Source organism: Pipra filicauda, unplaced genomic scaffold (assembly GCF_003945595.2).
Source record: "Pipra filicauda isolate LSUMZ 115617 unplaced genomic scaffold, ASM394559v2 scaffold31_size4109673_pilon, whole genome shotgun sequence".
Lineage (NCBI taxonomy): Eukaryota > Metazoa > Chordata > Aves > Passeriformes > Pipridae > Pipra > Pipra filicauda.
In genome coordinates, this window is record NW_024104443.1 from 1884402 (window position 1) to 1907312 (window position 22911).

The following is a 22911-nucleotide window of genomic DNA, read 5'->3' on the forward strand; positions in this document are numbered from 1 at the left end:
TTTTTCAGCTAGACTGTGATGAGCTGGGTATCAGAATTATAAAGTCTTGTTGTCTCTGTTTTTCAGACACTTGTCAAGCTCCAGAAGCTGTGTCTGCTAATATAACTTGCAATGCCAGCATGAAGTCTTCACATCACAAGTATATGTATGTCTTCATTCTGGGACAGCTGCTGCTGGGAGTTGGAGGAACGCCGCTGTATACTTTGGGAACAGCTTTTATTGATGATAGTGTCCCAAAACACAAATCTTCCCTTTATATAGGTAACTTTTAAACTGTTTATAACATATCGTCTGGATTGATCATAAACTACAATACCTTCCAAATGCTTTTATGAATTACTCCAAAAATCTTGTAATTGTTTACTTATGTGCATAAAGTGTTTCTACATCAGTTACTGTGCAATCTAGGTATTAGTCTGCTTGAAGTATCAAGTCTTTTCAAGTTTTATTTTGTAGAGCCTGATAAAGTTACTTTGAGCACCTCTCCTGTTACTTTTTGATGTCAGTAACTGAAAATGGTTGTGGTTAATGTAGCCTGTCTGTTAACAACAGAATAGGCTGTAGCAAAAACTTGCTTTTTAGTGTCACAGGTGTTGAAAAATACTGCATATCAATTAGTCAGTAGCTAGGTCATATTGTATCCTTTAACAATTTGATTTAATTACCTTCTGTTAGTAAGCCGTCCACTCAGTAGGGAGACAGTGCTGTGCATTGTGTGATCAGTGCAGTTCTCTAGCCACGTACAAATCTGGCACTTTAGGAGGACATACTGGAAGTATCTTTCCTTCATTCAAAGCCATAGTATTGCTTTAGGGTTAGGGTTAGGGTTGTTTAAAAACTAGCAGTAGTTTTTAACTTTTTTCAGTCATCATTCTCTGGGTTGTGTGCATTTTTACTGCCAAGTTCATTGTAGTTGAAGTGTGTTTTCTCTGGGTTTAAAGATATTTGCTTCCCCCCATTTTGTGTGTAAGCTGACAGAAGCATTTTAGCTATATTGATAACTTGTAGGAGGAATTCAAGGCACCTCAGATTCCTGAACTCGTTTCCAGACTTGATTTTATGGGGCAAAATTGAAATCATCACCTATTTGCATACAAGTCTTGCACATTTGTTCCAGGCAAGCCACTTCATTTGATGCCAACAAATACAATAGTTGCATATGATAAATCTAAAATAACAAAACGGGTTTTATTTTTGCTGGTATTATACTTTTTTTTCATTTCCCTCCCCCCATCCCTGCCCCTGAAGCCAATGAAATAAATAGAGCAGAATTAGGGCTGTCCGCACGATTGGGGGATTAAGTAGTGACCTGAAAACTCAGGAGAATTATGTCAGTGTTCATACTTAAAAAAGACGAGTACAATAAACTAATGTATGCGCAATCTTCAGGTATATGAGTTCAGAAGAGCAGTGTATTCTGCCTAATATAATTAAACTGAAATGCAAGTGAGTGGGCAGGTAGCTACCTTAAGCCTTAATTCTTTTTCTTGCTTTTATGCAATGTATTAAGGATTTAAAGTATATTGTGTTGCCTTGCCTAATGCAATAAGGCTTATACAAGGCAGCAAAAAACAAACAAAAAAACCCCTAAAACTTTCTGTAAATAGCTGCTAGCATCTTTGACTATGGGCTTGCATCTCAAAAGTTGGTAGTTTCTTTCTCTTGTAAACTGGGTGCATTTTCATGAGGACTGTTCTGCTCTTGCTGAACTGGGACATCAACAACTAAAGCCACTGAAAAGTTAAGCAATTGCAAATGGTATTTAAACTGAGTGATGTGTAGGAGGAAATAGGTATCTTTTAAGCTTGGTTTGAAATTCTGTAGAATGAATGTGAACTTAGAAAGTTCTGATAGGCATGTCACTATTTCCAAAATACAGGAAAACCTGGGATATGTTTACTCAGTATTTATTTTGACTTGGGTGTCACTTTTGCTTTGGTTTCCCCTCTCGCACCCTTCTCACCTTCCTGCCTCCCCCATCATTTCCTTTTGCCATCTAACTAGAGTGAAATTAATACTAAGTACTCAGGATCCAGACATTTTGGAAACATCAGAAATCCAGATTCTTCAGCCTGGGGAAGCAACATAGAATATCAGCAGTAAGAATGCATGTTTACTAATTATTTCAGATCTTGTTTCTGTTAGTTGCAAGCCTTAATCTGCAGAGTGCTCCTGATAGCAGTGAGTGCTAAACTGCCACAGAAATCTGTGGTAGGTCAGGGAGACTATTGTGATATTGAAAGTCTTGTACTTTTTAGCAGGATATGGTTACACCTGCTACTTTGCAGGTTAGGGTTTGTTTTTGTTTTGGTGGCATGTTTTATTTTTTGGCTTTTTTTTTTTAGATGGTGTGTCTGGATTTTTGTTGATGTGTGTTGTTGTTGTCGGTATTTGTGTGTTGGTTTTTTTGTTTGTTTGTTTGTTTGGTTTTTTTTTAGTGCTGTCAGGCACTGTCAAGAGCCCTGGCTTTGTATTTTAACGCAGATATTACTCCAGTCAGACATTTTAATGGAACCTTGTCTTTTAGTCTTGAAAGATGTAAAAATACTTAAGATTGAAAAATATAAATAACTAGATTCTTAAAGATTTTGGTCATGTACTGTTAACAACTGGTGCTCATACTTTCACTTCAACTTTTTCCTCAGCTAGCTCTTGAATGTAGGCACAAAAGGTAGGTGCAAATGGCAGTCTAATAATACTTAAAGATGCAGTCAGTGAGATGTTTTTTGCTGAACCTCTGAGTTGCAGCTTTTAATGAGAGCTGCAAATTTCCTTGTTGAGGCACAAGTATAAATTTTGTCTTCTACTGCTGTAGTTGAAGTAATGAGAGTGAAAAGAACAAGTTGAATTACGGAATTTTGATCTGAAGTTGATTTAAGAATTTTATTAAAAGAAAGCTTTAAAAAAAAAAAAGCTTAAGTTATGGTGGACTCGATGTATTTTCTCTTCTAGGAATTGCCTATGCCATGTCTCTGCTGGGTCCTGCTATTGGATATGTTGTAGGAGGGCAACTGCTTAATGTTTATATTGATATCCAGATACCAGAAAGGCAAGATACAACTGAATTTATTGCTTTCTATTTTCTTTTCCTAATAATTTTAATTGAAATCTTCAGCTTTTCTTCCTGTGAGAAAGAGTTTTTGTTCAGAAAATACTGCATTAGCAAGAGCTTCATTGATTTGTAAGCAAGTTGCACTCATAAAGGCTTCAAGTAAGTGAAGTACTTCCCACAGGGAGTAGTGTGACCCCATTATGTGTGCAAGTTCCTCTACAGTGCAAATATTTAGTTCTAGCTTTTCAGATATTGGCTATTTTAAACCTGAGTAACAAAAAATACTTTGTCTTCTGTTTAGTTGCTCGTTTAGTGTTAAACTGCACCTATTGATTTCTTGTGCAGAAAGTTTCCCTGAGTTGCAATGAGAGGTAGGATAGTGCTGCTTTACTCCTGGCAAAAATCTTGTGAGAAAATCTAACAGGTTGAGTAATAGTCCACTATTAAAAAAATGTTATAAATTGTACTACTGTCCAAGCCAACAACTTCATTTAGATTTTTATTTCCTGTGTTTTAGAGCAATGCAATGGCATTCTTGGCTTTGACATAACTCATTGGTTATGAAGATTCTTTCTAAACCCAGCTTTTTCAGTATCTTAGTAATGCTTCAGGATCTTGAAGTCAGGGCCAAAGAGTAGCCTCTAAATCAGAATGGCATTTACTAATGAGATGAAAGCTATATTTGGTAGAATGCAATATTTTTATAATAGACCCTGTGAATGTGCAAAGAAGCAAACAAAAAACTTAATACATGTGGAAAACAAGAAAATTACAATATTAAAAGGCTTTCTGTTAAATCAGTTTTAAGAATAAATATTCCAGCTCATGAAATCTGAAATTGCTGATTGAAATTCAGAATGATAAACCTGCTTTTTCTGAATTACTTTTTCAGTACAAAGGTGGATCAAGATGACCCACGTTGGCTTGGAGCATGGTGGATAGGATTTCTTGCATGCTTTTTTGCAATTTGGCTTCTTATAATACCTTTTTCAATGTTTCCAAAGCACCTGCCAGGTAAAGGTTTAGCAATACTGAGTTAGTTTGGAAGAGGGATTTGTTTATACTTGTGGTTTATAGTCTGCTGGACTGGATGTTTCCTCTGATTCCATTGTTTGGTTAACTTAAGTCTTTGGCTAAAATCTGCTAAATACTTCCCCCCCCCCCCCCCTCCCCCAGTATGTAGCCTTTAAAATAAGGCAAATGGACCAGAAGAAGGATCTTGTTTATGGTATCCCCGCCCATGGCCAGGGAGTTGGAACTAGATGAGATGTGAGGTCCCCTTCAACCCAAACCATTCCAGGATTCCATGGTTCTTTTCCAGTAGAACTGGAAACAGGTACCTGAATGTGGAGACTGATGGTCAAATTTTGAAGATGCTTCCATCTAACTACCCAGAACTGTATTTAAAGCTGCTGTGTTACCCACCAAGAATAATGTGGAAACTCTAATGACTTAACTCGTGCACTGTTGTCTTTCGTTTTTTTATTAGTTTGGATGGAATAATAAAGCATGAATCAAAGTATCCCAGAACAGTCTTCTAGAGAGATACTTAGAGTGTAATCTCTGTTCAGGTAGATATTATCTAGGAGTCCCTTGGAATCCAAGCATCCAAAGGAACTTAGTATACTAATATTGAAAGAGAAATGATGGAGGAAAAGAAACAATGAAGTAGGGAACAGGGGAGAGTGTGAGGATACTTTAAAAAAAAAATCGAATGGGCTTCATACTCTGAAGATTTTAGGATATTCCTGATAATATCTTATTGCAGCCAAGATATTCCAATGGAAGCATGATGCTTTCAACAAAAATCTCCTTTCAATTTATTATTGATCTCTTTATAAATCTGTACCAATAAAACACTAAGAAGACCTGCAGTATCTGAACTACTTTTTCCAAGTAAAGGAAACATGAATTTTTCTGCCCTTTTGACATTAAGTCTATGAGCACAGGTATTCAATGTTTTCATTGTCAATAAATATGACTGTTTGTAGGAACAGCAAAAATACAGGCTGAAAAAGTCTCTGAAACTCATGATGATGGAAGTGAGGCCCTAGTTCGAATCAAGAATATTGGAAAAAATTTTAAAGACTTTCCTATATCTCTCCTGGTAAGAAAAATCTGAACTTTGCTAAAACTGGTATATTCTGAGGAATGAAATGCTTTTTTATATAATCTATAGATATTTAGAAAGGTAATTGCTTCTTTATTGTGTTGTGATAGTGGTCTCCAGTGCTACTGATAATATAAGAGATATTCATTTTGTTGATACTTGAGGTTGTTAAAGCAGAAAAGCATATTACTGAAGTTCCATTAGACTATCTACTTTAAAATATAGTGGCTTCTACTTTAGTTGGTACCAAAATCAAATGATTTCTGGAGCATTATGATAATTTCTCTCCATAGATACTGTTGAGGAATCCAGTGCTTATGTGTCTAATAATAGCCAGTTCTTCAGAAGCTTTAGTTACCACTGGATTTGCCACATTTCTACCAAAGTTTATAGAAAATCAGTTTGGAAAGACGTCAAGTTTTTCAGCAACTCTTGGAGGTAATGTGACTTTTTATTTATAAATCTTAGATATATTGTACTGAACACCTCATTAACATGGTGGAAGATTATATGGGTATCTTGTTTGCCTGATATATTTGTAAATGTGATTACATGGAATGCAATTTCACATCAGAAACAGTATTTTTGTTATTCTTGCCTGCTTTGTGAAAACTTAAGTTTTAATGTATGAGTTAATACTTGTTAACTTAAACTTAATTCATCAAGGGTGCAAATCTACTTGTCTGTAGGTTTTTTGAAGACTGTCAATCTCATATTAGAAGTAGGATGAGAAATTTATGTGCTGATGAGACTGTAGTTTATTCCTTTCTTATTCTTGGTGAAAAACTTTTAATTTTCCTTACTTAAAATCAGGTGAAGTAGCATTAGTATCTTAGTCCCACTAAAGCAATCAAGATAAATGGCAGTTGGAAAAAAAGCAGTGCTTATTGCAAATAAGGGGTTGTCTCTGCCCTTCTCTTCTTCAATTCTGCAGTAATGTTACAGTGAGATTTATTTACAATAAAATGACTAATCAGGATATGTTATAAAACAATTATGTAACAGCTTCTATAGTTGGCTTACTGTCACTTATTCCTATTATCTGATATGGAAAAGTAATAGGCAAAATTCTATGAAAAGCTGAGTATTAGAGAAACAGAAAAACTGGGTGGAAGAGCTGCGCTCAGTATGGTGCCGTGATTCACTCTGACACAATTTCTTCCCAAGAACAGCACCCGGATCAAGGCAGACATGGTCCATAATGTCCCACAGATGCTTGCAGTATGGCAGACTCAATGTTTCTAAACATGTCTTGCCAAGCTGTAGAGTGCTGCAATATAAGGATGAGGTAGCTGAGCTGCTCTTTCTCCAACAAATATGTTTGGGAGAGACTTCCTGACTGACTTACCGCTCTGGACAATACTAGATATAGTACTGTCACTATTCCTGGCTTCAGAACAAAGTATCTTCAAATTTTGCATAGAAATAGATTGGAATACATGCTCAATTGTTAAACAATAACCAGGGGTGAAGCAGAAAACTGAGTGTTGCATTTTATGTCCACAACCTTTATCTGGATGCCTTTGAGTTGAAAATATTGATAGGGCTTATTAAATGCACAACTTTAAAGAAATGGCTACGCTAATGTTGAAAGCTGTCTGTACCTGAACTGAGCTAGCTAGTCTGTTACCAATGACCGTGAAAACTACTAAAACTACCTTTGACTATGACTGATTGTGACCTGTGCAGTTTTGCCACTGTACTTGAACTGTCTCTGAAGTTAGCTGTCTCGGGTCAGTGCAAGTTATACTGAATTCTGTGTTATTTTGTAGGTTAACCATGTAGAAATGCCCAGTTATTTATCTGGAGTACTAATAGAGCAAAGAGGATAAATCATTGTGGACTATATGGCCTCGGACAGCAAAACTGACTCACTGACCTAGATTTCTTTAAATCTTTCAGTAGATGCCTCATTGCTTCTTGTGCTGTCTCTTGTATAATAGTGGTTATGTTCTTTTAGTAACAAGTTCAGTACACGTGTACAGCAAAGAAATGTGTTGAAATTTTTCACATATGGACATGTGAAAAAAGACACTGAAGCAGTGAATGGGCATTTTGTATTTTCTGAAGTGAAAAGGCCTACTGGTGTTCAGAGATTCCTGCCCAATATGTAGTACTCCTAAGGCATCGAGTTTGACTGTGCTGAAGTCAGGTTTTGGACAGCTGTAAATTATGCTGTCAAGGTAAGCTTCTGGAAAGGCTAAAGGTCATGTAAGGATAGAATAAATGACTCGTACAGTCAGATTCTGGTAGTATAGTTTGAAAATGACATCATGTGGACTGCATTTTACAGGTAACTGTTATGTTTTTTTTTTCTTAGTATAAAATTGCACTCTTAATTGCTTCACAATTATGTCTTGCATTTTTGTGTCTTGTTTTCCTCTAGGACTTGTATTAGTTCCAGCAGCAGTACTAGGCCAAGTCATAAGTGGCATGTTGGTTTCCAAGTGCAAAATGGATTTGAAAAGCATAATCAAGTTCATGATAAGCACTTGTTCAGTGGCCCTGCTATTAAACACAGTCTTTTTATTTGCCAAATGCAGGAATGAACCTTTCGCAGGTGTCTCTGAAACATATAATGGGTAAATATATTTTAATGCACTATGGGTTTGGTGTTAATGTTTAAAATAAAAAGGTTACATTACAGAATATAAATCCTTTTAAAATGTCATATTTTGCTTCTATGTATGAATCTGAAATGTTTTATGCAACTTTATAAAGCTTTGTTTTGGAATCTTCATGTAATAGATGAGAGAAGGTATGGATGCCTTGCCTGCAAAATGTTCTGAGCAGTCAAGCCCTGCTTGACACAAATCTCAGCATCTGTAACAATTTTAGGTGTGGTAGGCGCATGGCATTGACTACACCTAAATTTGTATTGCTGTAAAAGTAGAGTACTTTGTATCTTGTTTCATTTAATCAACTCTGGATAATCTGAACAGTTTGTTCCTGGAAGGAGTTGTCAATTTTGTGAAAGGACACGGAAGTGCACTGCAACTTACACTAATTGCAAGTTTTTCGCTAGGAGACATAATTGTAGCATCAAGTTCTAGGGCACTTGGCCTCCTTGTGCAAAGGGGCCTTTCTTTTTTTTTTTCCTGGTCTAATGGCTGATAGAGGTAGAAACTTAATGCAAAGAGGGAATAACTCAGTGACAAAATTTGAGACCAAAACTGGTGGAGTAACATGGTTAATTGAAACACAGTTAAAATATTTTTGCCTAGCATGTATACAAAAGAATTCTCTAAACTTAATGTGCTTTACTTTCCCTTAAACAACGTAATTCTGCTTCCTAATGAGAATGTAGTCTATCACTCATTTTTAGATATTTGTAGTAATTGTAAGAAATTCTAGGATAAATTCTTCCTGTTGCTGTGAACAAAATTTACTCTGGAAACCAGTAGGGCACTGAAGGAAAAGAAGTCAGAAAAGTGAAAGCAAAAGGAAACAAAATAAAAAAGAAATGTTTGCAAGGATAAACTTTCTTTAAATACTGAATTTTTAGGTCCATACTTGAATAAAATGAATAACTGAATATGATCAAGTCACCACTGTAGACACTATATTGTAGAAAATGCCCAATCATGCTTTATTAAAGAAATAAGTAAAAGATCATAATGTTTCAATTCTTATAGTTCTAAATAGTACAAACTTCTGTAGCACAGGCAGTGTTTAAAAGCATTGGTGTTCCAAAACTCTGCTGTCAAGCAGTTGGTTACTCTGTTGTTAATTAACAGAGCCAGAGGCAACTCCAGCTGTTTGAGGGTCTGCAAAGAGCCAGATAGTGCTATGCAAAATAACTCTACTAGGCTGGTACCTAGGGGCTGCTAGCTACCATTTGGAAAAGTCATAATAATGAGCAACTGACTGAATAACTTCCCTATACCTTTGTATTGTTTTCCCCAGTCCCCCGTTTTAGACAAGGGTTAGGTACCATTATCTTGTGGTTAGGTACCATTATCTTGTGTAAAAGCAAAATCTGAAAGTTCTCCTCCTGTGGAAAAAAAGCATTGAAACCTAAATAGGGTGGGCAAGAGGAGTATTGCACTTTACTGCCGCAATAGCATGAAGTTCACCATGAAATGCAGAAGATTGGTTTGGGCGCATATTGCTTTTGTGACCTCTAATGCACATGCAAAGTGGTAGAAAGCAGAAACATAATGTCATGATACCTCAATAATTAATATGTATTTCCTTTTCCAGAAGGTATGCAAAGTGAATAAACAAAGTTTTATATATTGGTGACCAAAAGAAAAATAAACTTACCACTCATTCAGATTTGGTCTTTACAACTTGCTGTAAAAATTGACAATATATTTAAAGGCCAGTGTTGAAATCTGATGCATAAAATATGGCTCTGCTTCAGCGTCAGAAAAAATTCTAGCAGCAAGATGACTTGAACAATTCAGGACTGTGAAAACCAGAATTCAGACTTTGGTTTTAGAAAGGTTATAGTTAGATACTGTGCAAAAGAATCTGTATTCATCAATTGAATACTGAAGAGGTGGTCTAGAAAATATAATGTGAACAGGTTGTATGATAATGAGCAGCTGACAAAAGGTAGAGCTGAACTAATTTTCATCTGAAGTTAAACACAGTTAACTTGTATTTAACAGTTTTGCGTTGCTTTGTCAGTTATGTACATTAACTGTTGCTGAAGACTGCTTGTCTACAGCATTTTGGAGTTAACCAGTCCTGAAATAACTCTCTTGCCTCAGTATCCATTATAAAAAGTGGTTTAGTTTTAGTTAATTCAATGTTAAATGTTGAACTATACTATATACAGGTCACTATATACGTGTGATCTGCATCAGAATAGTTAGTGGCACTAATACAGTGCCAGTTCTGAAACTGTATAAGCTTGTGAAAGTACAGCCAAGTGTCTGACTCTTGCTTATACTACTGAACAAATGGTTCTGAAAGAATAAATTATGAAACTACTCTGAGAACTGACTTGGAAACTTAATCAGATTCATTTTTGTGGAGAATTTAAAGAAATCCTTCATCGCAAGCATTCTCCTTCTATTGAGAAATAACCTAGAGGAGTGAGGAAAGCTTTCGTAGGCTTAGTTCCAGAACCATACCAGTACAGATTCACTTTTGAGTACATGTGTTAGTGGAAATAGTATACAGTTGGTAGTAACACTGTTCATTACTAAATTTGGCTATCAGCAGAACTAGCATGGCTTATTTTGTCTTAACAAGCACTTCAAAAGAATTGTTTTTGCCAAATTTAATTGCCCAATATTTCATTGAAAACTTAAAGGAAGAGAAATGCATTAACTATTTATGTAGTTCTGTTCATTTCCACGTGTCTTTGGGTTTCCTTTGCTGTGAAAGAACACCCAACTGATAGAGTTTTTAAAGGGCATTTCATGGTCTCATCTGCTAGGCTTTAGAAAAGCAGTGGTATCTTTTTTCAATGTTTTTCTCTGACCATACATACCTAAATGTTCAATCCCTCTTTGAAGGTCAGGGAAGAGAGACATTGTCTGCACACTTAACTGATTAAATATTTCTAGCCTTTGTGTGCCTTGCAGGCTAACAAGGCACTGTATGAACAAATCTGTAATTAGTGAATTTGCTTATGATGCACCATAGTTAATTCTTCGTACACAGAAGAATGACAGTTAGTTTGCTTAGGTTTAAAGCACTAATGTAATTTAGAAGGATTCCACTGTACTACAACCAAATGGATTCTATCAGTTTGAATTCATATAACTTTTCAGCTTAATTCCTAGATAAATTTTCTCCTACTAGTATTTTTACTATCTTAAATTCTTATGCAGGAGAAACCTGCTTTTATATAATTAATGTGGAACTTTTATTTTACAGTACAATATTTAAACTACTGGCAGTGTCAGAATCCTGGTTTTAGGTGATGGAACTCTGAACCAGTTAAACTTCTTTACTTATTAATGAACTACTATTAGAAAATCAAAGGGTGTTTTTTATTCTCTCTAGTTACACCTCAAGGCAATCCTCACACATCTCAAACTGATTTTTCATACTAATAACATTGTGGGACTACTTCAAATACAACTAGACTATGGCCTGTTATTGGAAGTAAATGCCTAAAATGAGAGTAGGTAGAGTAAGCAAGAGTTTAATTTAGCTCTGTTATTCATTAGTTATTCCCCAAACAGCCAGGAAAAAAATGTTTCAGGTCTTCAGGGTGTAATAAAGACTAGTTTCTATGTTATTGAACTCTGCGGTTAGCATATGCAGTTGTCTTGGTGCTTGTACAATTTAGATGTCTGCATAGCAGTCTTTAAAAATAGTAAAAATGCAGTGGGTTTGCAACTGGACTTGAATAAAAAATGGGGCAAAACCTTGGAATATGATCAAAAGAATAAACAACACCAAATAGTGTTTTTAATCTTGTACTTTTTTTCTTAAAATTGTAAATTGAAGAAATTCAAGTACCAAAGTGTGAGGGAGGGAGAAGGTGGTATAAGATAAGAATTGGGCTGATATGCAGAATTTTTTGATCTGTTTTGTGAATGGAAACTGCAGGGATAATCTATAGAAGGAATAATAGCATAAAACCAACTAGGTGCACAATAACTAGAAATTCCTGGAGATGTAGCTACTATGAATGTAACTTTTAAAATAATCAAGTGCATCAATAACCTGACTTAAATACTTTGAGATTTATTATGCTGTAAGTCCTGCAGTACTTATTTATGTATCTTTTGTTTTTCAATTACTTTATTAAAAGCCTGTAAACTTCTGCTTTTCAGAACAGGCACGCTGCGTAACTTGACAGCACCATGCAACGCTAACTGTGGATGTTTACGCTCTATGTACTACCCAGTGTGTGGCAGGGATCGAGTTCAATACTTTTCTCCCTGTTTTGCAGGATGCAAGTCATATCTTGTTGATAGCAACATGACAAAGGTACTTTATGCAGTGAATATAGCTGACGTGGTCTGTTCTGTTCTGGTTTCCTGCAAAATGCATTGTATTTCAAAAGCATCCTTCCCTTAGTATGACAAGAAATTGCAGTATTTATGAATCTAAGTCGTAGTCACTACAAGAAAAACTTGTTTTTTTTTAACTTACAAGTTTAAGTGGAATGAACACTGATATGTGTCGCAGTCCAGTACACTCTGACCAGGTGCTCTTAGGCATTCCACCTGTAGAGGTGTAATGTTTAATACCAAATTTACTTGATAACAGTTGATGTTACATGGGATTTATGATTTAGCAGAGTGATGCAAAATATGCTAAAAACACAACACAAATATAAGTTACCTTTAGCAAAATACACCAATTGCAATACACAGTTCAGTTATGGTACCAGTGTGACTACTGTTGCTTCTCTCTAATGTGTTCACTGTCACAATGCTGGGCTTCCTCAGTTGTTGGGAAGGCATATGAAGCCAGCTCAAGCCTATTGCTCTCTGATTTTTCTCTGGTAGTTGTCTGGCTTTTTATGCTTTATGTTGGGCTGAGCCACACTTCCCAGCTCCCCATGCTGGTCTGGCTAATTTAGAGAAACATTCCCACTCTCTTAATGAACTCAGGGAGAACCATTTACACCATTGGTTGATTGACTCAGCTGTCACAGCTGTTTCTTTTCTGTATGGCATTCTTTGCAACAGCTCTGGTCATTCACAACCTGCATTGTTCTGTGAGCTTCACGGGCACATCCCTCTTTCCCATCTCCTCTGAGCTTCTTCCCTGGTAGGAGTTTATTGGTCAGTCACAGTGTTTCTCACTTGTGTGGTCGTGTCATTTTGCAAATATTACTTCTACTAGACATTCTGATGCTGAAAATGAGTTAAATCTAAATGTACTTTAATAGAATTGTCAATCAGAAAACTAGAAATCAGCAACTGTTTTGACATTACCTACAGTTCTTTTCTACTAGATATTAAACTAGAGTTTAATATTGCTTCTGTGAAGTTTTTAAAACTTGAATGTCAGTTGCCCCTGATGCAGGAATGGTAAACCATGAAATTGGCTGGTTATCAAGCCCTTCCAGAACTCAGAGGCTTTCTGTGCTTGTCTCTACTAGTATAACAAACTCTTGAGCAGGGATGTGGGAGGACTGTAGGAAGATTCTAAAGACATGCAATCCCCTAGATACTTTTTATATCAGAAAAGGACAGTGTTAAATGAGGAGGTATTATCCATAAGAAACTATAGGAGACTGACTGCTGCTTGCTATGAAAACTTCACATTTCACTGACACGGTTTTTTTTTCTTAGAAAACAAACTTGTGTGGATTTAAAAGAAGTGCATGTTCCAGTTGGACTGCTTACAAAAGCAGTCCAATATAGCTTCTAGTCTTTCCTGCTTAAGTCTTAAGAGTAGAGCTCGCCTCTCTCCCTGCATATGGTTTGCCTTTAACTTTAAAATCTTTATTTTCAAGGGTTTTTTTTATGCTTGTAGGTAAAAACTTGCTACAAAATGGAGACTGTCACTGTCTTTTTAGGTCAAAAAAGTAATAATAACTTTTGCTCAGGTGAGATGGATCAGTCAAGTTCTGATGAACTACTTTTAAAAATGAGGGTTAGTGTCATCAGGAAATGGACTGTTTCCCTTATAGTAGGGTCAGGCTTTATTCTTGTCTGATGCAGACCCAATGAATTTTTACCAAAATAATGTCATTTTGTGTCTTTCTTGGAACTAAATTTTGTCTTATATATTTGTAGATATACCACAACTGTTCCTGTATTGGGAAACCAGTAAGAGAAAATGGTTCAGAAGACTTTCTCTTTGAAGCTATCTCTGGGAAATGTCCAACACAATGCAGATTTTTACCTATATTCTTGACGATCTTCTTTTTTGCTGTTGTTTTTACATTTATGGCTGTTACTCCAACAACTGTGGCCATTCTCAGGTACGTTTTCTGGGCTGAAAGACAGGTAGCATTCTTGTGAAAGCTCGGATCAGTGAAATATTTTTGTTTTGCTTTGGAATGTGTACTTCAACAGTAAATACCTTGTGCATTAGTTTAAGTACTCTATGTAGTAAGCAGGCAGTACTTGAAAGAGAGGAGAGTCATACAACTGTTCATGCTCTTTAATTACATTTGATTAGTAGATATGGTTTGAATCTATTAAAATTTGCCTGTTTGTATCAAAATCCTTCTTATGGGAGCACTCTTGACTGTTTTAGTTAAAGCAAGAAGGAATAAATGTGCCATGTGTTTGGATGAAGAAAATGTTTGACTAGTCTGTGTATCAATAGTGTCAGGTCTTCAAATCGTATCAAGAAAAGAATAAAAAAAACAGTCTTGCATTCTCAACTTTTGTTTCCTGTCTCAATTCAGAGTTCTGGCTTGAAAAATTGACCTGTCAAAGTCTATGGACTACCTTTCATGATATTGATGTTGTATATATGGTGGTCACAAATATAAAATGTGATAGCATGTATGTTTATCAGTGGTTTGGCTGTCTTTCAAATTGCTGAAACTGATATGCATGAAAGCTAGACTATTGATTTTGGTGTTTGGTTTGTTGGTTTTTTTGTGTGGTTTTTTGTTTTTTTTTTTACAATGTGGTCCTCATTCTGGGTGTAGGGCTGTTTTCCTGTACGATGAAGTCTGACTTGTACCTCTAATACTTCTAGAGAGAAAATATCCATGATGCATAGGCATACATGCAAAATACACATGATGCTTTGTGAAGTTGTGGCTAGATGCTCTTTGGCAGGGGCTTGAGGACATAAATGATATACTGCAGCAGTGTCTTGTAATAGCCTCCTGTTCAGGGTAGGTGTAAATTTGGAATTAACACCTTGTCATATTAGTGCGGGGGCAGAATAACATGAAGTGTTGCATTATCTTCAAAACTGAACTGATGTAGTTTTATTTTGATAATTCTAAGCAGCAGCATTTGGATATTTGATTACTTGCACACTTCAGCTAAAATAGTGAGACTGTTTTTATGGAAGAAAGGACGATAGAGTAGTTTAAATGTTCAAAACCTAGTTTAAATAGCTAAATGTCAGATAAGTTTTACAGTATATTCTGATATCTTTTCAGCTGGCCTATTCTATGCAACTTTAAATGTAAACTCACATGCTCATGACAGTGTTTTACTGCTAGATATAATGACCTGCATGATGTAAAACTCATTCTCCTTTCCTTAGCTGCCTTTTGGGTATTGGGGTCCTAACACTGACTGCTATAACTGCTCATCTTTGATGTTTTGATATCTGACTAATCCTCATACATAATCCAGAATGTGAAAATAACTTCTGAATGTGTAAATATGATATTTTTCAATACTGATAAAGTTTATTAAAGAAAAGACATGTTACAGTTTATTAAAGAAAATAGTTCTGAAACAAAATTGTATAAATTAAGCAAATTAGGTTGTATTTAGCCTTTATAGTAGTATCGTTAGGACACTGTCCTGAAAACATGTTTGTTCCCAGAGAAATATCTGAAAAAAATGGGGAAGAGGTAAGGAGGTAAGTTTTGCTACTTACTAAATCACTATATTGATTGGTATAGCATAGGCCAGAATGGTTTAATTATAAAGTCACGTAATTATATGCAAAGGTTATGAAAATACAACATGTGCTCTGCTGAAGCCTGGTCTCAATTCATTTAGTGCTTCTTTGGGAGTAGTAGCTCAGGATTACAATCTAGCACTTTTTGATTTCCTTGGTTGTTCTATGGAAAAAAAATTCGACAGTATATCAGGGTGCTGGGAGCACGCTACCTTTTTATTTATACTGTTTGTTAAACTAGTTAAATCTAAAATTTCTTGATGGGCTATGGGATTTTTCTCAGTGTTTTGTCTAAACAGCATTTGAAATAGTTTTGTTACTTGTTCTGCAGGCTGGATTTCTAAACTAAAGCATATTCACTGAGGGAGACAGCAGAGAAATGAAACAGTTAAAACTTGTTTACTGTGCCTTAAACTTCAAATCTTGTTACAGGTGTGTGCCACATAAACAGCGGTCATTTGCTCTTGGAGTACAGTTAGTGTTTCTACGACTACTGGGTACGATTTTCTTGTTGAAACATTTGCCTCTGAATAATCTTCTTATTTGACATTTCTTTCTAGACTTTTAAATAATGCATTAAGAAGCTTTCAGAGGAGCTTGAAGCAGCCTGTCATTGGCTTATAGGATACACTTGTTGTAAGGTACCATCTGGATTCAAATTCCTTGTTAAATAGGGCATTTGTGCTCGTTGTAGCCTTTCTTGTTCTTATCAGCACAAACCAGATACAGGTAACTGTCATTCAGCAAAAGGCACCTGCTGTTGTTTTCCCCAGAAGAAGGTCTGTTAAGAAGGTTGAGATAAGAAAAACTGATGTAGGTGAAAACAGCTTCACGTAGTTAACATCTGAAGATCCAGAAGTTTAAAGAAAGTGACTGTCATACACTTGTATTCTTATTGGTCATGCCAGTATATTTCAAAGTGGATAGGTGGAGTCTTCCCTCCCCTCCCTTCCTTTAAAATTCCTTTGGCTAATTTTGGCGTTTATTGAATTTGTAGACACTTGTACATAAATAATTACTGAGTTTTAACATGGGAAATATAATACTTCTAAATCTAAGCATCTTCAGCATCTCAGTAAGACAGATGAATCACCTTAAAAAACAAAACAAAACTAAATGTAGGTATATTCTGATCCACACTGACCTGAATTTTCTCAGGCATATTTTAAATTCTTGCTTTAGTAATAGACAGTTTTTAAAAGGCATATTTAATTCAAGACTGGGACAAGACATGGTTACTTATTTGACTTTTATGTCAACATTTAGTACTACAGCCATTCCTTCTCCTTTGAAATCAAATATCTAAGTGTGAGTTCTGCTTTGCTCTACCAGTTGAAACCTCAATTAATCTAAGTCATTCTACTAATACAGCATAATAAAAGCAACATCCTCGCAGGTAAAAATTAGCTGGGAGGTAGTGTTGAGTATTATATGAGGGGGCTTCTCTGTTTCATTTTACTCAAAGTTAAGATATATATGTTAGTCTTGACTCCTAATTTCACTGTGGAGTGATAGAACTTTTTGCACTACCTATACTATGACTGAAGAACTGCAGCAACTAACAGCATTACTTAGCAGCTGCTGTAGGCTTGAGGAATCACACAGAGGTTCTAGGCAGAAGACCTAGTGAGGACATAGCTACTTGTTAGCTCTAGGACAATTTAAGGCTTGGGTAGGTTAGGTAGATATACAGTGATGTACCTGGGGTGTTCATTATAAAATTGGCTATACCTGGATGCAAGACACTTGTGCTTTATAAAACACTGCTGTAACAAAAGTCACACAGATCTAATAAAATCTACACAGGAATAATTTTAAACACTGCGCTTTTTTTTTTTTTTTTCTTTTTGTGAAGTTTATTCCTGGAAGCTTGGCTACATCTGAGGGATGGGAAGAAATAAGTAGCTGAAAATACTAATATAATAATATTTTAGTTCTCTGCATTTAGAACAGGTTAATGAATATGATCTGAAGGAAGACTATTAGTTAAAATCCTGCTTCCTTGATTAGTTGCTTTCACCCCTGATTTGAATCACTTTTTTTTCCATGAAAACTGAGGAAGCTTTAAAAAACTCAAGTCTTTGAACAAACTTCTTGCTTGATAAAGTGAGAGCTGTGTAAAGAATTAACTGGCACTCTATGCATCTTACCTGTTAATTGAGTGCAATGTTTAGGTGCACACTTGCTGTGTAGTATGAGCCCCATGACTTTGTTTAAAATGTTCTGTTTAGTGTTTGGTTCTCCCTTTTTATCTTCCCCACCAGTTTGGCATTTCACTGTATGCACAAAGACCAGGTAAGACTGTTTCAAGTAATTCAAACATTCTAACATTTTATTGTATTTTTTAGGTACTATTCCTGGGCCAATTTTGTTTGGTGTTTCTATAGACAGCAGTTGTACTCTATGGGATATCGATGAATGTGAAACTAAAGGAGCCTGCTGGGTATATGATAATGAAAGAGTAGTTTATCTGCTGATGGGCATGAGTAAGTAATTTCTTTATATTAAGTCTGTGTACAAGGTAATAGATATACTGACCCTGACTGCTAGATGGGAATTATTTTAAAACAGAACCTTACACTTTTAATCTTTAGCAGCAGTGTTTTAAATTTTTTTTCATAAATAATAAAAAGCAAAATATTGTGCAAGGAGAAAGACAACATTAAGTGACTCTTCAAAGGTTACTTGGAAAATATTTTAAATAATAGTACAAAAGAGTTTTGCTCTTTAGTTTTCCTTCATTGTCACACTTTATGTACTGAATTTTAAGGAACTGGCACACATCTCACTCTGGCCATAAAGATGATTAGAGACACAAAGATGATTAGAGGGATGGACCTCTCCTATAAAGAAGAGGCTGAGAGAATTGGGATTGGTTAGCATAGGAAAGAGAAGACTCCAGAGTGACCTTATTGTGGCCTTTCAGTACCTGAAGGGGAGCCTACAAGAAGGATGGAGAGGGACTCTGTCAGGGAGTGTAGTGATGGAACAATGGGTGGTGGATTTAAACTCACAGAGGGTGGGTTTCGGTTAAATATTAGGAAGCAGCTCTTTACTGAGAGAGAGGGTGACCAGGCACTGGAACAGGTTGTCCAGACAAGTTGTGGATGCCCCATCCCTGGAAGTGTTCAAGGCCAAGCTGGATGGGGCTCTGAGCAACCTGGTCCAGTGGAAGGTGTCTCTGCCCGTAGCAGGTGGCTGGAACTAGATGGTCTTCAGGTTCCCTTCCAACCCAAACCATTCTGTAGTTATCTGGGTTGTGTGTTGAAAGCTTAAGGTCTGAGGAGCTTTCTTCTTCTTGTCATATTTCAGTTCTTTTCTCTAAATTATATAAAGTTCTTGTAACTATCTCTGAACACTGGTCAAAAAAAATTCCCAACTTGTTTAACAGTCTGTTCCCTTCAACTACGGGAACTGTGTGTACCTGTGGGAGAGAAGACAGGCTAAGCTTGCATGTGTGATAACTGTTCTTGTCATGTCTTCTAGGTACTTACAGTACATAAACTGAAGTACCAATATCTAATCCTGAAACTGAAAAAGCAATGGTCACAAGGCCAGGTTTCAGTATCTCCCAGGCATGTTTATGATACAATACAATCCCTCCTGTTTTCCCTATCCTCTTGGCCCCCCAAGTTGCACAAACACTTGTATGTAACCTTTTTAAGGTAGCTGATGAGAGAACTCTTAACAGGCACTCTATGTGGGAAGTTCTAGATTGTGGAAAAGAGACCATTGATACAGCAAATGACAGTACTGAAACAAGGAATGACTTGCACTTCAGGCTAGAATGGCGTGAGGAAATACAAAACTGAAGCAAAGGCAACAGCTGCTGCAAACAGAAACTCTCAGGCCAGTGAAGTTCGGTTGGAAGACTGCCTTTACCTGCCCTTTGCAGCTCATGTAAAATACATTTAAATGGATGCTGTGCATTTCAGAGTCTTACAGTGTAACTCCTCATGTGAAACTTTATAAATGACTGAAACACATTTTGCTACTGGAGGTGAATGCAATAAGGACTCTTCTATTCTTTGCATTCAGGTGCTGCTTGCAAAATCATCACAATCGTCTTTGTGGTCCTGGCAGTGTATTTCTACAAGCCTCCACCACTGGATAAAGCAGTGTCGCCAAAGGATGCAGAAATGGTATCTGCTGTACACACATGAATTATGAGCAAATCAGGGACTTTTGAAAGAAAGCAGTAAGAATAAGCACTTCTACAGCAGTTGTACCAAAGTTCTTGTACACCCTTGCCTGAATATAAAAGATCACATTTAACATCTGAGCAACTTAAAATATTTGTGAACCTGCAGTGTTTTTTAATTTGCTGAACATTAATTAGTATTCCATTGTGTATATCCAAAGAAATGGCACTTTAATTTGCAGTCTAATTTAAAAAGTCTAGTTTGTAACTTAATTGAAACAAGTTGCTTACTCTGACTGAGCCCCACTTACCTCTATTTGTAACTGTAGTGGGAGAAAACAAGTAACTTGGTTTAGTAAAGGGAACTATGTAAGTTCTAAAGATTTATTTTAATGTGCTCAAAATCTGGGCTAATGCCTTTGGGGATTTTTTTCTGTAGCAACACTTGGGAATATGCAAGTTTGGCCATTTTTAAAAAATATTTCTACATGTTATTTTAGTGGTATAAGTTCACTTTATAGTATTGTAGGAAATTGTAAATGGTTATATGTTGTATATGTTATATGTAATATGTTAGCTGGGTTGTAAAATCAAAATATTGCTTAATTTGAGTGTTTGAGTTTCTGTCTGGAATATACATAGAAAGTTGCTGTTCAGCTGATTTATTGAAACATTTTTAAAATGTTTCTGTAAAATTTGAAGAGAACCTATTTTTTTATAATTTCTGTGTATGGGCTGTCACTTCCAAATGACTGAGTTCTAGGCTTCTCAACTCCAAGAAGCACAATTCTGAAAGCTAGCAAGAATGTGTATGGAAAAATCAGAAGTAGAAAAATATAGCTTTAGTTGTTCTTTTTGACATAATAAGTAGTTATTCAAGCTGTATTTGTATAGCACAACAGGAGTGATATACAAGTCAGCCGCTGTTACCAGACATTAAGTTACAGTGCCTGCTACTGAAATATCATTCAATGTTGACAGGAAATTTTTAATGAGCCAGATATCCCACGTTTGTTTTACTTTGTTAATAAACACTTCTTTTTTGTTGCACTGGCTGTGCATGTCATTCTTATGTAGCTGTGTGCGCCCTCTTCATTGTGTTACAAGGACTGTCCTCATTGACTCTACCAAGATTTTTAAACAAGTGCTACAGCAAAGGATTATGCTTCATCTAATTCTTTAAATGTAGCTGTTGAATTAGGTAAAGGTTAAGTATGCAACTCAAGAAGATCCTCTGTAACTACTTGTAAGTTTTATTTACAGGAAATATTTTATTCAGGAAATAAAGCAACTACACCCTGTAACACAACACTTGAGGTCTCTTGAGGGAGAGAAGGAAAGGGGTAGAATTTGCTTGCTCCATATAGCTGAAGGTCTCCTGATAAGATCTGCGATTCATTCCTGATAAATGGGCTCAGAGGAAGATTGGTAAAATCACTTGAAAGAATGAAATGGAGATCTTCCTTAAAGTTTGGGAATGCAGCCTAAAATTCTGAAATAATTTTCATTTTCCAGCTCTGAAATGGTTTGTGTGAGGTATATCAAATCACTTAATCATAGTAAAGACATGTAGTACTGTAGCTCAGCTATTAAACTTGCTTCTCTTGCTTAGACTGAGATCATAATTTCTGCTGCTGAATGTGGTTGCACAGACTACAAAACCTGGGGGGCAGAGTAACCAGAGTTTTCTCTTCTGAGGAGGTTACCCGCATTCTTACTTGCACTGGAGTGGTTATCTGGGTGGGGAAGGAAGGAAGCATTGCTGTTGTAATTTATAACCTATCCTGTGACTTGTTAAAGATTATGCTTGCTAGTTTAGGAGTAGCAGCATAAGGACTAAAAAGACAGACCAAATAGAAGTTTACCGATTTACCTTGTGTCATAGCCATGTTAAATTAATAGATACAGCAATAAATAGTGGAGGAAAGTAGATGTTGTGTCAAAGGTTTTTAGAAAGTGAGGGTAAACATCACAGAAAAGTGCATCTTATGTGTGTGGACAGGGAGGGGTGAATTAAAAACTGCCCCCATGACTGTGCCTGGAATGTCAAAGCACAAAGTCCAGTTTGAGTCAAGTCACTGGTGCTGAACCCCACAGATCAATTCTGGGGCCAATACAGTTCAACCTCTTCTTTAATCACCTGAATGATGGGATAGACTGTGTTTTAGAGAAGTGGCTGATAGACTGGATGTTTGCTGCCCTCTCCAGAGAGACCTTTAAAAGATTGAGAAATAGGCAAAGAGAAACCTCATGAATTTCAACAGGGAAGTACAAAGGCCTACACCCAGGGAAAAATAATCTCAGGTTATTTTGGAGGTGACTACCCAGCTGGAAAGCTGCTGTTCAGAGAAGGCCCTTAGGTTCATGGTGGACAAGCTGACCACAAGGCAGTAATATACCCCTTCTGCAAAAAAGGCCAATAATGTCTTGGTCTGCTTTGGGCAAAGCGCTGGCAGCAGGTCAGGGGAAGTGATCCTGCCCTTTACTCAGTGCTGCTGAGACCATATCTGGAGAGCTGGATCCAGTTCTGGGCTCTCCAGAACAAGTGTATTATGGACTTACTAGATGGGCTGTGGTGTAGGGCTACAGAGATGATTAAGGGGTGGGAATATAATTCATACTGAGAGAGCTGGGGAAGCTTGTTTTAGCCAGCAGAAGATCAGGCTCAAAGGGTTCTGAGCCTTGAAGAGGTGGAAACCAGACTGTTCTTATTAATTCCTAACTCTATGGACAAGAGGCTGTAGACACAAAGGGAAACATCTGAAATTTCCTCTGAACACAAGAAAACATTTATTAACTGTGAAGGTGGTCAAATATCGGAACAAGTTGGTCAGGAATTTGTGGAGTTTGCCATTCTTTGAGGTGTTTAAAAGTATGATGTGTAACTTCTATATGTGTTTTTACAAGGGAAGACCTATCTGTTCTTGAGCAGTGTTTTTTGATTCCTTTTTTTTTTTATTGGTTTTGTTGCTGTTTTTTTTTTTTTTTTAAAAAAAACCACAAACTATCAGCTTGTTTCTCATATTAATACTTAGCAGCTAATACTTTGTGTATGTCTCACTGGTTGATATTAGTTCTTTTCTTGCTAAGAGTGATAAAACATTTCAAACTGAAGTTGACAGTCTCGTGATTTGTACG

General features: G+C 36.4%; 1 protein-coding gene across 1 annotated transcript in view; it reads left to right on the plus strand.

Annotated features, from left to right (window-relative positions):
- Window positions 1-20823, plus strand: part of SLCO4C1 (solute carrier organic anion transporter family member 4C1) — a 30065-nt gene extending 9242 nt beyond the window's left edge. The window contains exons 3-13 of the mRNA XM_027739281.2: window positions 67-261; window positions 2953-3049; window positions 3945-4066; window positions 5044-5159; window positions 5456-5600; window positions 7549-7744; window positions 11906-12062; window positions 13826-14013; window positions 16065-16129; window positions 17981-18118; window positions 19671-20823. Coding sequence (XP_027595082.1) covers window positions 67-261; window positions 2953-3049; window positions 3945-4066; window positions 5044-5159; window positions 5456-5600; window positions 7549-7744; window positions 11906-12062; window positions 13826-14013; window positions 16065-16129; window positions 17981-18118; window positions 19671-19795 — 1544 coding nt within the window. The 3' untranslated portion in view covers window positions 19796-20823. The remainder of the gene's footprint in view (window positions 1-66; window positions 262-2952; window positions 3050-3944; window positions 4067-5043; window positions 5160-5455; window positions 5601-7548; window positions 7745-11905; window positions 12063-13825; window positions 14014-16064; window positions 16130-17980; window positions 18119-19670) is intronic.
- The last annotated feature ends 2088 nt before the right edge of the window (window positions 20824-22911 follow it).